This window comes from Carcharhinus amblyrhynchos, chromosome 21, assembly GCF_965287045.1.
Source record: "Carcharhinus amblyrhynchos chromosome 21, sCarAmb.v2.hapA, whole genome shotgun sequence".
Lineage (NCBI taxonomy): Eukaryota > Metazoa > Chordata > Chondrichthyes > Carcharhiniformes > Carcharhinidae > Carcharhinus > Carcharhinus amblyrhynchos.
The window spans coordinates 10,780,462-10,798,974 of NC_137344.1; the positions used below are offsets into that span (position 1 = coordinate 10,780,462).

The window sequence follows — 18,513 nt, forward strand, 5'->3', positions numbered from 1 at the left end:
GTGGGTTCAATTCCTGCACTGGACTGAGGTTATTCATAAGAACATAAGAAATAGGAGCAGGAGTAGGCCATCTAGCCCTTCGAGCCTGCCCCGCCATTCAGTAAGATCATGGCTGATCTGTTGTGGCTCAGTTCCACTTTCCCGCCCTCTCCCCATAACCCTTAATCCCCTCTCTTATCAAGAACCCATCAACCCGCTTCTTAAAAATATTTAGCGAGGCAGCCTCCACCACTTCAACGGGCAGAGAATTCCAGAGATTCACCACCCTTTGAGTGAAGAAGTTCCTCCTCAACTCCGTTCTAAACCGCCTCCCCTTTATCTTGAGGCTGTGCCCCCTAGTCCTACTGTCTTTTTTGAGCGGGAAGAGTCTCTCCACCTCTATCCTATCCATCCCATTCATGAAGGCCCCACCTTCTCAACTTGCCTCTCATCAGAGGTAAATCACCAGCAGTCAGCTCTCCCACTCAAAGGGGAGAGCAGCTTATGGTCGCTTAGGACGATGGCAACTTTATTTTACAGGATTAGGACTCAGTAACTCTTGTTTGAATTATGTTATTAGCAATCCTAATTAGTGCAGTGTATATCGCAATGATTTATTTATTTTGCATTAAGATTAAGGTCATTACTTTTCCATGTGTAGGTTAACTTTATTTAAAGTTAAAAAGTTTTATTTATTAGTCACAAGTAAGGCTTACATTAACATTGCAATGAAGTTACTGTTAAATCTTTGGTTGCCACACTCCTGCACCTAACCAATATGTCTTTTGGACTGTGGGAGGAAACCGGAGCCCCTGGAGAAAACCCACGCAGACATGGGGAGAACGTGCAAACTCCACACAGACTGACCCAAGCCAGGAATTGATCCTGGGTCCCTGACAGTGTGAGGCAGCAGTGCTAACCACTGTGCCACCGTGATGCCCATTACTGTGCCACCCGGTATCAAGAGGCTTAGAGCTCCACTTATATTTTGGGCAAAGCAATCAGCTCTGAAACAGTTTGAAGCTCAGCCCTCAATTATCTTGTTAAAACATTTAGCATCCTGTGTACTGGTTCTTTTAATTCTTGTTTATCACCCACAGCCAATTAACTATTCTCGACATTGTACTGATGAACACAAGTTTGCTACTTGAATTAATCTGTACAACATTTTGGAAGCAGAACACTTTTATGGAGATAATCTGGGGGTAGATAAATTCAATTACATTGATACCATGACGATGAAAAACAATTAAATAGTTACCAGAGCATTCCCCCCCAAAATTCAACAGGTCATTTTATTTTTGACCAAAGCAGAGTTATCTATACTCGATCAAACTGAATAACATGGAAAATAATTCAGGTCACTGTGTGGAGTTTACACATTCTCCCAGTGTCTGCGTGGGTTTCCTCTGGGTGCTCCAGTTTACTCCTGCAGTCCAAAGTTACGTGGGGTAGGTGGATTGGCCATGCTAATTTGTCCTTAGTGTCAGGAGGATTATTAAGGTAAATACGTAAGCTTTATAGGATAGAGCTTGGGTGGGATTGTTGTCTGTGCAGGTTTGATGGGCCAAATGACTTCCTTCTGCACTGTAGGGATTCTCTGATTCTTTAATGAATAACGCTAGAATCACTGGGGCCTTCCTTTAAAAGACTTCAAATTAAATCCTGCTGGACAATTTCTGAAGTGAAAAGCTCAATAAATCTAGTTGTAGCACTTTAATGTAATAAACACGTGTCCTCCGGCAAGCTGCTGTACCAAGCTGTCCCAGGATTATACCAGGGCACTCCAGAAAATGAGCACGTACGAAGGTTGCAACTGTCGTCAGCGTCCAGTTTCTCCCCCATCCTCCCAGTAATTTCAAACCTCTGTGTTCCTTTGCATTGCATTCTTAGAGTACTGGCACAAGATTTAATACAATTCATTTTCTGTTCATTAGAACCGTGGATCCCAGAGGTTAGAGATGAGGGGGAAAAAAATCATCCTTCATTGGATAATGGAGAGGAGGACAAATTTAGGTTTGGTGGCAATTTTATTTTCCCCAAGATGGCGCCGGAGAGAGGCATCTTCTTGCAAGCTGTGCCCAGCATGCCTCCTAATTCTATCTTTAACTCTCGTTCTATGCCTCTAAAACTTTATTCTAACTCTTTTAAACTCTCTAACAATGCTTCAATTCAATTTCTTACAGATTTGGCCACCTTGCATTAAGTTGATCTTTCTCTATAACCTAGCAATGGCTGTAACACTACGTTTTGCATTCTCTCTTTTCCTTCTCTATGAATGGTATGCTTTGTCTGTATAGTGCATAAGAAGCAATACTTTTCACTATATGTTAATACATGTGACAATAATAAATCAAATCAAAATTAAAATCTTTCAGTGGAGAGCTGTTGAGAATGGGGATTCCATTTATAGAATTGCTGGTGGATACACATCCCCAGGAGAGTTTGGAGAATGAACTTCATATTTCTTAACACATGAAATGACCAAGTAATAAGGTGGGGAGCAGAAGTCCATGAGAAAAATCACATATGAACACCAAACGGAGCTTTACCAGAATTGTATATGATCTTGTTTTCTATAATTGAATGCAATATGGGGGCAGACATTCCATGATGTATGTTCTATAGTGCATCTCTGAATAGCAAACAACGTTATCTTGGATCAGTTTTAACAAAACGCTTCAGAAATTATTAGCATATTTCAAAACTGACAGACACAACATTTCTGCTGCAAGAGGACTAAATACCAGACTTTTATCATTTCTGACGAGTACTGAAGAAATGATATCATTCAACTGGCATCTGAAGTGCCAAAATGTGTCCAGGTTTTTGGTACTGACGAACACATTGCTACTGATGCACCACACTCAATAGAAATGAGCAAAACAAAATCATTGAAGTCATCTTAAGACGCTGTAGCTGTTTAGATACTGAACCAGATGACAACACTTTCATCTTTCTCCTGCCTGTAGCACTAGCCATCTGTGCGTTTGAAAGCCTGCACCACATTTCTTCCATATGTGAGGTTGTTCCATTGCCTTCAGGTTATTTTTCTTTATTTCCAGTAAACTATATTCTCATCAATACTTTGCACACCATCAATATTACCTTCGTGGCCCAAAACTTCATGGGTTTTGCACATTCAATATACAATTTCCTCAACAATTGATATCATGTGGCGGCACGGTGATTAGTTAGCACTGCTGCCTCACAGCGCCACGGATGTAGGTTCGGTTCCTGGCTTGGGTCACTGTCTGTGTGGAGTTTGCATGTTCTCCCTGTGTCTGCGTGGGTTTCCTCCAGGTGCTCCAGTTTCCTCCCACAGTCCAAAGATATGTGGGTTAGGTGGTTTGGCCATGCTAACTTGCCCCTTAGTGTCAGGGGGACTAGCTAGGGCTATGGGGACAGGCCTTGGGTGGGATTGTGGTTGGTGCAAATTCGATGGGCTGAATAGCCATCTTCTGCACTTTAGGGATTCTATGTAATATGATATTCCTTTCTGCTTTTAGTTAATGAGCACACCCAAACCAGAAAGCTGTCTCAGTTGGATTTTTCATTTATTCTTATTAGATGCAGAATTTTTATCCACCAGTTGACAAGCCTATAGTCTAAAATTGCAAGATTTGTTTTGAGTTATTAGTACATTCATGCAGTTGGGTTTTTCCAGATCTCACGATGGATTTCTGAATAAGTCATCGTCAAAAATGAGCTACTGCATCATCTTTTCTCTAGGTTGACACAGTGTATTCAATAAGGTTTACATAACCTTCCAATAGCATCCTTCCTATATTTACCTATCAAATATCATTGGTTTGGATGAGGGAACCAATGCAATATTTCCAAGCTTTCTCATGACAGAAAATTAGTGGGCATGAGAGTGATGGGGATGATGTCAAGAGGTTTCAAGGTGATTCAGATAAGTTGAGGGAGTGGGAAAATGCAATATAACATGGGTGGGTGTGAAGTTATAGATTATGTGATTTCAAAGAGGAGTTGAATATAGCTCTTGGGGCTATGGGGAAAGGCAGGATGAGGATATTGAATTTGATGAGCAGCAATGATCAAAATGAATGGTAGAGCTGGCTCAAAGGGCTGAATGGCCTACTCCTGCTTCTAGTTTCTATGTTATCCACTTTGGTAGAAAAAACAGAATGGCAGAGTATTTGGTTTGTGTGGAGTTTTCAGTCACTGAAAACAAGCATGCAGCTCAGAAGGCAAATGGTATAGAAACATGGAAGATAGAAACAGGAGGAGGCCATTTGATCCTTCGAGCCTGGTCCGCCGTTCATTATGATCATGGCTGACATCCAACTCAATATCCAAAACCTAATCCTGCTTTTTCTCCATAACCTTTGATCCCATTCGCTCCAGCCGCTAAATCCAGCTGCCTCTTGACTATATTCAATGTTTTGGCATCAACTACTTCCTGTGGTAATGAATTCCACAGGCTCACCACTCTTTGGGTAAAGAAATGTCTCCTCATCTCTAAAACCTAAGGATTAGTCACAGGATATGGGGTAGGCCATTGAGGAGCGAGATGAAGAAAAACATCTTCACTCCAAGGATGAAGAACCTGGGGAATTGTCTATGACAGGAGGCGGAGTCACTTAATATACGCAAAAAGAAAATAGGTAGATTTTTAGACTCTAAAGGTGTCAACGATGTGGGGAGAGTGCAGGATTGTGGCATTGAGATAGAGGATCAGCCACAGGACCCTACAGCGCAGGAGGCGGCAATTTGACCCATCGAGTCTGTAGTGACCACAACCCTACCCAGACCCTATCCCCATAACCTCATATATTTACCCTAATTAGTTCCCCTGACACTAAGGGAAAATTTAGCATGGCCAATCCACCTAACCCACACATCTTTGGAAAGTGGGAGGAAACCGGAGCACACGGAGATAACCTATGCAGACACGGGGAGAATGTGCAAACTACAGACAGACAATGGCCCAAGACCAGAATCGAACTTGGATTGCTGTGAGGCAGCATGCAGTCCTGATCATATTGAATGGTGATGATGTGGATATGCCGGCGTTGGACTGGGGTAAACACAGTAAGAAGTCTGACAACACCAGGTTTAAGTCCAACCGATTTATTTGATAGTAAATTCAAATTTACTATAAATAAATCGGTTGGACTTAAACCTGGTGCTGTCAGACTTCTTACCATATTGAATGGTGAGCAGACTTGAAGCACCGAATGTCCTATCCTGCTCCGATTTTCTATGCTATCACATTTACTTTGTATTAATATTCTCAAAAACACGACATCCCATCTAAAACTGATGACATGAGAAACATGACATCCCAATTTACTGTTACACAAGTAAAACACTCCAATACACCAGTTCCTATTTCATTACCCTTTAAAAAAAAAATTTCCTTCCCCGTCCTGAAAGTATGACGTTGCCGAGAATTTAAAGAATAATTCAAACAAAATAACTGAACACAAATTTTATTCATGCAAAAATAAAATATTGCAGATGATAGAATCTGAAACAAAAACAGAAAATGTTGGAAAATCTCAGCACATCTGACAGCATCTGTGGGAGATATAGAGCCAACGTTTTGAGTCTGGATGACCCTTCATCAGAGCGGCTCTGACGAAAGTACATCTAGACTCGAAACATTGACTCTATTCTCTCCCCACAAATCTGATTTCACTGTTTGTCATTTTACTCAAGTCAATTTAATCTGCAGAAACTACGGTGGAAGAACCTACAAACTTGAGCTGCAATGAGTTGAAATAGCTGAACTCTCAGTCTCAAATGAAACTAGGTCTTTGAGCCTTCAAATAAAGGGGACTGTTAATTTGATTTACTATTGTCGCATGTATTAGTATATAGTGAAAAGTATCGCTTCTTGTGCACTATAGAGACAAAGCATACCCTTCATAGAGAGGGAAACGAGAGAGTGCAGAATGTGGTGTTATAGTCATAGCTAGGGTGTAGAGAAAGATCAAATTAATGTGAGGGTAGGTCAGTTCTAAAGTCTGATAGCAGCAGGGAAGAAGCTGTTCTTGTGTCGGTTGCTATGTGACCTCAGACTTTTGTATCTTTCTCCCGACAGAAGAAGGTGGAAGAGAGGATGTTTCTATAGATTGAATGTGATTAGCATTGCAATTTTCTGTGTTGATGATTTCATATGGCAACATGAAACAAAAGGCTCAGTGAATAGCACTGAACCCAGCTAAAGATACTGAGTGTCCTAAATATAGCAGTCAGGTTTCAAACTGCAGCTAATATGACAGAGTTTGCTTTTTGTCCATGGAAGCTGATTAGAATGGAGCAAATACAACTTAATTAATAAGACGCACTTCAGAAAAGTATGATTAATCTAATTATAATTTTAAATATGCAGTGTTGCTAACCTGCCAGTTCCTGATGCACACAGAATCAAATAAAATTAATGATGTCAGTTAATGATGTTATGGTTTATGCAATATGCATAAAATGTACTGTGCACTGGAAGGAAAGATCCATGTTCATTTTTTATCTATTTTGTTCTCAAAGCAAAATCTCCTTTTGACTATTTCATTCTCAAAGCAGCCAAAATCTCCTTTTGACTACCATGGGCATTCCAGCAAATTGTGAATCAGATTTATTTTTATTTAAGAAAAAACCTCTAAATATCAACTACTCTTTGGTATGAAATAAAATTACACAAATTCCCGATTGAAATTAAACTGATATACAAATAAAAGCTTCACAACATTGCTTCAATCCTTTGGGCAATAATGTAGATATATGCTGTAATTTTCACATTTGATGTTGAAGTTTTAGAGTAGGATTGTAAAACAATAATGAGGAATTCAGAAATCATAGAATCCCTACAGTGCAGACGCCTCTATCGATGCTCTGACACAGCATCCCATCTAGGCCCTATCCCCATAACCCTACATATTTACCCCATTAATCCACCTAACTTACACATCTTGAGATACTAAGGCACAATTTAGCATGGCCCTTCCACCTAACCCGCACATCTTTGACATCCCTTGGAGGGATGGGGAGAATGTGCAAATACCACTCAGTCACCTAAGGCTTGAATTGAACCCAGGTCCTTGGCGCTGCGATGCAGCAGTGCTAACCACTGTGCCACCAATGTCCTTAAAGGAAAATCACTTTAATAAAGCACGCATAATGTGTCTAACGTTTTAGGTGAAAGCAAGGTTGCACAAACGTGAACCATTTCCTATTAATGACAACAAAAAAAAAAACAACTTTGAGAAGTGCTGGAATAAAAGGACAAAGCAAAAAAAGGAAAGAATCTCGTGATGACATTCTGAAAGAAGATTCTTTGAGCTATGATTTCTCGTAGCTACAGCCACATTGTCAGCGCTGATTACACCAGTTGCTATCAAAGAAATTGACAAACTGGCTTCAGAGTGACAAATGGAACCTTCAGTGATGATCAAAATCTATTGGAATTTCATTATTCTTGTGACATTTTAACCAAAACCAAACACATCATGTCCTATATTGGACATCAGAATCTGAACTAGACCATAAGATATAGGAGCAGAATTAGGCCATTTGGCCCATCAAGTCCACTCTGCCATTCAATCATGGCTGATATGATTTTCATCCCCATTCTCCAGCCTTCTCCTAGTGATCCTTGATCCCCTTATTGATCAAGAATCTATCTACTCAATCAACTGGCCTCCACAGTCCTTTGTGGAACCGAGTAGTTATCAACAAATGCCCAGCTATACAATGACACATCAGTGATATGCACTATAAGTTAACCGCTGTGAGCCCATTATCTCTCATCGTTAGAGTTGTTACCTGTGGCAGAGAGGAGAAGAGAGAAATCCTGTCCATTCAGATATTCCATCGCAGTAATCCGGGTATACCGGGGATTTCCATTGTGAAAGTAATCAAGCTTTTCTCCTTTCTCCCAATCCCAAAAACTTCAATGAAATAATGAAACATGAATCAAAACGCTGTTGAATGATCTGGCATAACTTTTGAGACTTTGAAATAATTTGCTTGTAGCCAAAGCTGCTCTTACCAGATACTGTCTTTATCAGCTACTGCTATACAGGGAGTAAAAGGGTGAAACTTCACCACTGAAGGGACACCTGGATTTCTGTTGATAAAGATCTGGTCGTCCAATCTTGTGATACCTCAGTAGGGAGAAGAAAAACTGGTTAGAATCACATGTTCCTTTAGGAAAAGTGGGAAGCCATCAAGCTTCCTTCTTTCATCTTCATTACAGTACTACACAATTACCCTTATTGGAATTCTTGCAGATGGTCGGGTACAGGGTGGGGAAGGCCTGAATAACATGATGGTGAAACAAATAGAGAAAATGCTGGAAAATCTCAGCAGATCTGATAGCTCTATTCTCTTGCACAGATGCCAACGTTTCGAGTCTGGATTTCCCTTCGTTAGAACACCCGGTTAGCGCTCTCTCCACAGATGCTGAGATTTTGCAGCATTTTCTCTTTTGGTTTCAGATTCCAGCATCCGCAATATGTTGCTTTTAACATGATGGTGAAGGTGCCTGAAAGGGAAAAGGCCAACGGCCAAATAGCAAGTTATGCATTCAGTGAGAGCTCACACTGCATAGGAATAGAAAAATGATTTTACAGGAAGGTCAGGAGCTCGGGAAGGTCCAAGAGAAGCAGGCACCTGTTTGGACAATGGCAGGTGACAACATTTCCTGCTTTGTGATTGGATGTATCGGATCATTGGGTATTCTGTGAATGGAAAAACTGAGGGGGAGGATTGTAAACCTGCAAACAATCCCTTGAATGTAAGGGTGGAAATTCAGGTGGGCTCGGTTATGTGCAGATCCTCTCTGCTGAGCTTTCTTAATATACTGCACCTGAGCAATCCAATATAACAAGGCTTGAAACACTCAAACCCTGACAATGCCCCATCAATTCTTCTCCGCCACTTCAGCGCAACATTTCTGAGAACGGGACCTGCTTATTTTTTCTTGGCTGGGTAAATATAAAATACTTTACTGACACTTTGTTCAATTGTACTTCCTTCCAGGATGCCCCAGGTCTTAAGCCGTTTCAACATTGTCAACAGGCTCCTTTACTTTTCTCCAGTGGGCTAATTCTGCAGCCATTACTCACTCTCTTATAAACCAGCCAGCTTGTTTGTCCACAACATAAATGTTTCCATTTTCACTCCTTCCGGAATAGGCTTTCAAAATTGTGCTTCTCTGGAATCTGTACTTTTTACTTCACCCTTCCCATCTGATTCGCTATGACAGGGTATGCTGATGAGGCAAGCCCCATTCTCTTCTCCGATGTGACTTTTTGATCACCTCCCCGTCCCACTCATTTTTAAACCTATCTGCCTCTGTACATCATCTTGTTTGGAACTGGGGATACCCTGTTGGCCAGATGTGATCACACCTGTTGATATTTCTCCCCTGTGACTCCAGCTCGCCCACCATCTGTGCTCAATCACCAAGTGGGCTTGTCCTAGGAACTGTACTGCTGATTTAGACACCTTGTGCAGTAAAGAACGAACAAAATACTTGTGTTCAATTAAATATCCCTGTCCCCTAAGGAAATCCAACTACTCAACACTTTGACTCAAGGAAACATGGTTCAAGTGCACACCTGTGACATGGGGATTTGGGAGAATTCGGATCTAAATTTTGCAGTTATATTCCAGTGTCCTCTGGTATCGCATTTCAATCTCCCCTTTGTATCAACAAATATCTCTGGCCACTATCAATGAACATCTTATCCCAATTTTAAAAACATTTTGTCTGTCTTCCACCCAATTATCTATGTTGCTAGAAATTTTAATATTAAAATACTCCCCCATTCTTTTCAATGTTAAAACCTATTCTGGAAATGGTTATATGTGGTTGTAACTCAGATCGAGCAGGAGCCATACCAAGCTAAGACCACAGGAAACTACAAAGGGTCATGAACGAAGCCTAGTGCACCTCTCAAACCAGCCTCCCATCCACTGACATTGTCAACACTTTTCCACTGCCTCAGAAAAGCATTGAGCACAATTAAGGACCCCATGCGCCCCTGACATATTCTCTTCCATCGGGAAAAAGATATGAAAGTCTGAGGACATGTACCAACTGACTCAAGCTTCTTCCCTACTGTCAGACTTTTGAATGGATCAACCTCACAGTAATTTGATTTTCTCTACACCTTAGCTATGATTGTAACATTCTGCACCCTCTCCTTTCCTTCTCTATGAACGATATGCTTCGCCTGTATAGCGTGCAAGAAACAATACTTTTCACTGTATAGTAATACATGTGACAATAATAAATAGAATCAAATACTACTGAACATGCACATTCCTAACTTCGCTTAATTTTTTCACATCGATTATCTTTCACAATGATGCACATACTCTCAGTCTCAATTTTTCAATTGTCTATTCCAAATACCAAAAAAATAATGCTTTTTCCTTCAATTCTCTGTATCAGATAGGCTATTAACATAAGAACATAAGAAATAGGAGCAGGAATAGGCCATCTAGCCCTTCGAGCCTGCCCCGCCATTCAATAAGATCATGGCTCATCTGTCGCTGTTCAGTTCCACTTTCCCGCCCTCTCCCCATAACCCTTAATCCCCTCTCTTATCAAAAACCCGTCAACCCGCGTCTTAAAAATATTTAGCGAGACAGCCTCCACCACTTCAACGGGTAGAGAATTCCAGAGATTCACCACCCTTTGAGTGAAGAAGTTCCTCCTCAACTCCGTTCTAAACCGCCTCCCTTTTATCTTGAGGCTGTGCCCCCTAGTCCTACCGTCTTTTTTGAGCGGGAAGAGTCTCTCCACCTCTATCCTATCCATCCCATTCATCATCTTATACGTCTCAATGAGATCTCCCCTCATTCTTCTAAACTCTAACGAGTACAAGCCCAGTTTATTCAGCCTCTCCTCATAGCTCAACCCCCTCAACTCCGGTATCAGCCTAGTAAACCTCCTCTGCACTCCCTCCAAGGCCAAAATATCTTTGCGCAGGTGCGGCGCCCAAAACTGCACACAGTACTCCAGCTGCGGCCTCACCAATGCCCTATACAGCTGCAGCAACACCTCCCTACTTTTATATTCAATCCCCCTCGCTATGAAGGCCAGCATCCCATTCGCCTTCCTGACCACCTGCAAGCTGGGTTTTTGCGACTCATGCACAAGGACCCCGAGGTCCCTCTGCTCCATCGCCTGCTGCAGTTTTTCGCCCCGTAAGTAATAGTCCTTCCTACCATTCTTCCTACCAAAGTGGACCACCTCACACTTGAAACGTTGATTCTATTTCTCTCTACAGATGCTGCCTGATCTGCTGACTGTCTCCAGCATCTTGTTCCCATTTTATTTCTGACTTCCTGCACCAGGACTATTTTGCTTTTATAACTCTCAAAATAAATTAAAGAAAACGTCCACTGTACCTTCATTAACAGGTTTAATTATAATAAATTCCCTAGTGCGGAAGGAGGCCATTCAGCTATTGAGCCAGAAACCCCACGTTTACCCTGCTAATCCCCGTGACACTCAGGCAATTTAGCATGGCCAAAACCTAACCTGCACATCTTTGGACTGTGGAAGGAAACTGGAGCACCTGGAGAAAACCCACACAGACATGGGGAGAACGTGCAGACTCCACATAGACAGTGACCCAACTGGTGCTGTGAGGCAGCAGTGCGAACCACTGTGCCACTGTGTTGCCCTACATCTGGTACATGGCTCACCTTTCTCAATAATCCATCCAGCTCGTTTTCTAACACGTCCATTACGTAAAAATCTCCATTCTCGCTCTTTCCGGATCAGACTTTCAACATCATGCTCCTCTGGAATCTGCACAGAATAATGGTAGCACTGGGATAAGAGCCACATTAAATGGGTTAAAAGTTTTCGAACTGTATCTGCAGTAATGTCAGCCACAGACTGCCAAATTATACATAATTGGTTCCCACTAAATTACTGTAAATAGGACCGTGAGGCAACTGAAACAATTATTTAATAAAAAAAAACTTAATTTTCGTTTTTAATTACGACAATATTCTAACCGCCCGGCCACGAAAGCTGGTTAGTGTGTTACAGAATGGAGCAGCTGGCTGGTTGAGGCTTCTGGCTGATGTAGAGGCCTCGGGCTCAATGATAAAGATGACTGAAAGATACCATTGTTATCTCACTATACTGTCATCCTGTACAGCAAACACATGTAGGAAAAAGTAGAAACTTGTATTTATTTAACATCTCTCACAACCTCAGCATGTACCAAAGCACTTTACAGCCAATTAAGTATTTTTTAAAAGTTTAGTCACTGATGTAATGGTGTGTGGGTGTGGGTGCGCATGTGCGCGCATGTGCATGCGTGTGTGGCAGGGGGGTGATGGATGGGAGCAGATGCTGGAAGCATGTGCAGAAGCAGGATATTGTCTGCAGAGTTACCAGTTATAATGGAGTTGTGGAGATGAAAGTAAGATTTGCCTAGAAGGTTATGGTGAGGAATTACGAGGTACACTGAAGGGTGGAGGTGGCTCAAACTTCTGCAATTGAAGAAATGAATTGTTAAAGGACCTAATGCATTAATTACAGTTAAATGTGATTAATTGACAACACCTCTTTCAAGAGTTTAGGTGAAGGGTTGAGATAAAAGTTGAGATAAAACATTTAAAGTTAGTATGTAGAGGAGGCAATGGATCGGCAGATATGCTATTTTACCCCAAAATAGGCTGAAAAGTTTGAACTAAGATATATTTATATACAGCCTGAACTTCTGAATCCAAGTTCTTTTCCCTCCATCCCGAAAGGTTTGACTCCTCCTGGGGCACAGTTCTAGGTTATCAGATTCTTCCAGTACCTTGCCAAAGTTGGTGTTCTTCAGTTGTGAGCCTAAACACTAATCCTGGATTAGGTTGGTAGCATAAAGATGGTGGAGAAGGAAAGATGGGGTAGAGAGGTCTCACCATCAAGATTCTCCCTCACTCCCAGGAGGGATTTTGGCCAACTACAGTGTCTGCATCTGGGGAACTTTTTTTATTCATTTGGAGGACATGGGCAATGCTGATGGGCCAGTATTTATTGCCAATCCCTAGCTGACCAAGGGCAGTTGAGAATCAACCACTCTTGGAGTCACATGTAGGCCAGACCAGGTAAGGATGGCAGATTTCCTTCCTTAAAAGGACATTTGTAAACCTGATGGGTTTTCCCGACAATCAACAATGGTTTCATTGTCATCAGCAAATTCCTTATTCCAGATTTTTTTAAAAAGTGAATTCAAATTCCACCATCTGTCATGTTGGGATTTGAACCCAGGTCCCCAGAACCTCAGCTGAGTTTCTGGATTAATAGTCTAAGCGATAATACCACTAGGCCATTGCCTCACCAAGGCTTGTGGAACCAGTCCATTTTCCTGTCTGTCAACAACTAATCCATCATTCCCAGGGGAATTGGTAGGTGCATTGAAAGCTGCTGAGGATCGTGAAAGACATTCTGCGTAACCTCGGCGATGGACGGCATTAAAAAGTTAATGCGTCAATTGCAGAAGCCAACTGATTTATCGACAGTCTATTAATGTCCAATTAAAGCTCAGCACAGTCCACCAATTGCATGAACACAGCAAATAAAATATAATGGCTCTCTGGATGTAATTAGTGCTGGGACACTGATACTGTTCTGTACAAAATGAAATAAAACATTATACGGTAACCAAAAGGTGGTGGTGTTAATTTTCAGGAGTATCAGACCAAATATAAAACATGCATTTAAATTAAAATGTCAAAAAGCAGAAAAAAAATCCACTCAATCTGGAAATGTTTTAAAGCAATGTTATAAACCAGTTTAAAACTGAAAATGTAAAAGGATCAATAAACCAGCAACACAGAATTACTAAAAGTCCACATCTTGATTCTTTACAGATTTCCAGCACGCGTGGGATCAACTATTTTTAAAGAAAAGTAACAAGAACAAGTGAAATATCACGCAGGCGTTGTTCAAATATGCTGATTATAAAGTGTGGAGGCATACTCGAGAACCATGAGTCAAATGTACAGAGATCTGTTAGGTTCAAGGAGGAAGGCCTTCTATTGCTGGCTTCTTATAAAATTTCCATAATGGAGTTCATTTCCTGATCTAATTAGGTCTTTGGCTCCACAACTATGAACAGTACATAAAAAAGAGAAGTTTAACTTTAAGTTTGTTTATTAGTCACAAATTGGCTTACATGAACACTGCAATGAAGTTACTGTGAAAATCCCGTAGTCGCCACACTCTGGTGCCTGTTCGGGTACACTGAGGGAGAATTTAGTATGGCCAATGCACCTAACCAAACTGTGGGAGAAAACCAGAGTGCCTGGAGGAAACCCTTGCAGACATGGAGAGAACATGCAGACTCCGCACAGACAGTGACCCAAGCAGGGAATCGACAGGTCCCTGGCGCTGGGAGGCAACAATGTTAACCACTGTGTCACAAGAAACAGGTGAAGAAAACACAGCTTCCATTTATATGGTGCCTTACACAACTATAGGATATCCCAAAGTGCCTTACAGCCTACGAGGTACATTTGAAGTGGTGCCACTGTTGAAACATTGGACTCACAATAATCAATTTGCAAACAACACTGTGATAATGACTAGATAATTTGCTTTACTGATGTTGACTAAGGGATAAATATTGGCCAGGACATGGGGATAAGCCTCCTGCTCTTCTTCAAAATGTTGTGGCATCTTTCGTGGGCACGTGAGGGACAGTTGGGAGGGCTGGTGGGGGGGGGCTGTGTGTCTCAATTTCATATCTCATCTGAAGGCTGGATACCCAACCTTACTGCAAGAGGGAAATCTTCAAATACATGTTGGCGGTATCAGCCCAGTAAGTAAATTTTAATTACATCCCACAGCTCTAATTATTGAGACACCAAGTGGATTCAAAAGATCAACTTGCAAGTTTATTTTGAATGTTTCTACAGTCAAAGATACTTTAAAAATAAAGCAGTCAAATGGCAAGAGCAGTGATCCTGAAAATCACACAAAGGTAGCTAACTGCCCAATTAGCCAGTGAAAAATAGTTTACAAATGGTGTGTGCATTGCATGGCACCTCTTTAAAGACATTATCCTATATGCAACTTGTTTTTTTAAATTTGCTTTTGGGATTTGATATTGCTGACAAGGTCACATTTATTGCCCATCCTTTATAGCACTTGAAGAGGTGGTGCTGAGCTGTCTTCTTGAACCATTGTAGTCCATGCGGTGTAGGCACACTCAAAGTGTTTTTTCCCCCCTATGATTTGATACAACCGGATGGCTTATGAGTCAATCAGCTTGCTGTGGATTCTGAGTCACATATAGGCCAGGCTGAGTAAGGATGGCAGATTTCTCCCCTTGAAGAACATTAGTGAACCAGATGGGTTTTATGACTATTCCATTGTTTCATAATCACTAGGTCAGACTTTCTGGTCTCTCAAAAGTCACACCTTGGAAGATACGCTTGGGGACTCCTTTGAACTTCCAGTGCCAGGCCACTGCATGAACTACCTGGATGCTTCGACAGCCAATGGGCAATTTTTCAGCATCCAGAACTCGCTGAAACATTTCCAACTCTGAAATTGAGTTGAATTCTTCAGGATTTCAACTCACTAGAACAGTTACCATGGAAACGTTACCAAAAAACCAGGTCAAAGTCCTGGTAACACAACTAGACCAGCTGCAAAACTCTACCAAGCTGACGAGACAAAGGAACTACTCCATCTACATGCACACCAAGAACAGGAAACTTGAGAAACTCGGCATCACCACCAACAGCAACCAAGCCTCCCTCCGTACCACAGTAGAAAACAGTATCACTATTGTCAACTTGTCGGACTATACATTTCAACCAGATGAAATCAAAGTTCTCAGCCAAGGGCTCAATTTCTACCCCACCACCCCAAAATAGACCCCATCAGTCTTGCAGCAGACACAGGAATTCACCAGGCAAATGAGGATTCATCAGGAATTCATCACTGTGGGAGTTCTTCCACAAACCCCAAGAGCCCAACAGCGAACACAATGAGACAGCCAGTGAACCGGAACAGCTGACAGAGAGATCCATGGTGCAGCAACTGAAGAGGAAAGAGTCGAATTGGACTCCTCTGGAAGGCCACTGCCCTTGAATTGATATGTCCAAGCCTTCAGGAGGTGTGTCAATGCCAGATTCATCAGCCGCACTCACAAGACAGCCCCCAACATCACCCAAGCACAACGCAACGTCATCCATGCTCTCAAGACCAACCGCGACATTGTCATCAAACCAGCAGACAAAGGAGGGACCATCGTCATACTGAACAGATTACTGCAAAGGGTACCGACAACTGAACAACGAGGAACACTAAAAACAGTTACCCGCATGTCCGACCAAAGAACACAACTCAACTCTCAACAGATTGATCAAGGCCTTTGATCTGGACCTTCAGAGCACCCTCCATGCTCCCATCCCACATATTCCCACGTAGGAGGCAGTAGAGAGCTCCCAAAGATACACAAGGCAACCACAGCTGGCCATCCCATCGTACCGGGCAATGGGACCCTGTGCAAGAACCTCTCCAGCTATGTCAAGGGCATCCTGAAACCTACTGTACAAAGAACCCCCAGCTTTTGTCGTGACACTATGGACTTTCTACAGAAAGTCAGCACACGTGGAGCAGTTGAACCAGGAGCACTCCTCGTCACAATCGATGTCTTGGCACTCTGCATCAGCATCCCTCACGATGATGGCATTGCTGCAATTGCCTTAGTACTCAATGCTGACAACTGCCAACCTCCAGATGCAATTTACAACTGATCCGCTTCATCCTGGACCACAATGTCTTCATCTTCAACAACCAGTTCTTCATCCGGACACTTGGAACAGCCATGGGGATCAAATTCGTACCTCAACATGCCAACATCTTCATGCACAGGTTCGAACAAGACCTCTTCACCGCACAGGACCTTCAACTAATGCTATACATGAGATACATTGATAACATTTTCTTCCTTTGGACTCATGGTGAACAATCACAAACAATTATACGGTGACATCAACAAGTCCTATTCCACATCAGACTCACCATGGACTACTCTTCAGAATCGGTTGCATTCTCGGGCATATGTGTCTCCATCAAGGGTGGTCACCTCAGCACTTCACTGTACTGCAAGCCAACCATAACCTCATTTCTCCAGCTTCCACTCTAAACACATTAAAGAAGCCACCCCCTACCGACAAGCCCTCTGTATACACAGGATCTGTTCAGATGAGAAGGATCGCAACAGACACCATCAGATGCTGAGGGATGCTCTCATTAGAACAGGATATGGTGCACAAATCATCGATCGACAGTTCTGATGCGCCACAGCAAAAAACCGCACTGACCCCCTCAGAAGACGAACACGGGACACGGTGGACAGAGTACCTTTTGTCGTCCAGTACTTCTCCGGAGCCTTCAACATGTCATTGATGAAGACAAACATCTCGCCACTTCTTGCCTTTAAACAACTGCACAACCTCAAAAAGACCATTCTCCGCAGCAAACTACCCAGTCTTCAGGAGAACAGTGACCACGACTCCATACAATCCTGCCACAGCAACCTCTGCAAGACATGCCAGATCATTGACACAGATGCCATCATCTCACATGAGATCATCATCATCCACCAGCTATATGGTACATACACTTGTAACTCGGCCAACGTTGTCTACCTGGCACACTGGAGGAAAGGATGTCCCGAGTATGGTACATTGGGGAGACCATGCAGATGCTACGACAATGGATGAATGAACACCGCTCAACAATCACCAGGCAGGAGTGTTCTCTTCCTGTTGGGAACACTTCAGTGGTCACGGGCATTCAGCATCTGATTTTTAGGTAAGCGTTCTCCAAGGCGGCCTTCACGACAATGTAGAGTCGCTCAGCAGAGCTGATACCCAAGTTCCGCACATGAGGACGGCCTCAACTGGGATCTTGGATTCATGTCACACTATCTGTAACTCCCATGACTTGCCTGGGCTTGCAAAATCTCACTAACTGTCCTGGCTGGAGACAATACACATCACTTTAACCAGTGCTTAACCTTCTCCCCACTCACATTGTCTGTACCTTTACGGCTTGATTGTCTGTAAAGACTCGCATTCCAACCACTATTTTGTAAATTGAGTTTGTATCTTTATATGCTCTGTTTGTCAACAGAAGTCCCAATCACTTGATGAAGCGGCAGCGCTCCGAAAGCTAGTGGCTTGTGCTACCAAATAAACCTGTTGGGTTTTAACCTGGTGTTGTGAGACTTCTTGCTGTGTTTACCCCAGTCCAACGCTGGCATCTCCACATAACAACACAACTGACAGCATCCTCCCCATCTCTCCGACCTGATCTCATCACTCAACTAGCTGGTATCTAACCAACCCTGCACCCTACTGATCCGATGATTACCCTTGCCACCTACCATCCTCCCCAGTTGGCACCTACCCACTTATCTCATTCACCAATGCAGTGATATCTATTTAATTGTTCCAAAGCCCGTTCAATATGTTTAATGAATGAAGACTCATCAAAGTACCACAGCTAACGCAGTAAAGAGT

At 42.4% G+C, this 18,513-nt stretch overlaps 1 protein-coding gene across 1 annotated transcript in view; it reads right to left on the reverse strand.

Moving 5' to 3' along the window:
• Positions 1-18,513, reverse strand: part of rptor (regulatory associated protein of MTOR, complex 1) — a 443,649-nt gene that overhangs the window by 50,999 nt on the left and 374,137 nt on the right. The window contains exons 25-27 of the mRNA XM_080209484.1: positions 11,671-11,776; positions 7,997-8,111; positions 7,771-7,895 (exon numbers count right to left, since the gene is read on the reverse strand). Coding sequence (XP_080065610.1) covers positions 7,771-7,895; positions 7,997-8,111; positions 11,671-11,776 — 346 coding nt within the window. The remainder of the gene's footprint in view (positions 1-7,770; positions 7,896-7,996; positions 8,112-11,670; positions 11,777-18,513) is intronic.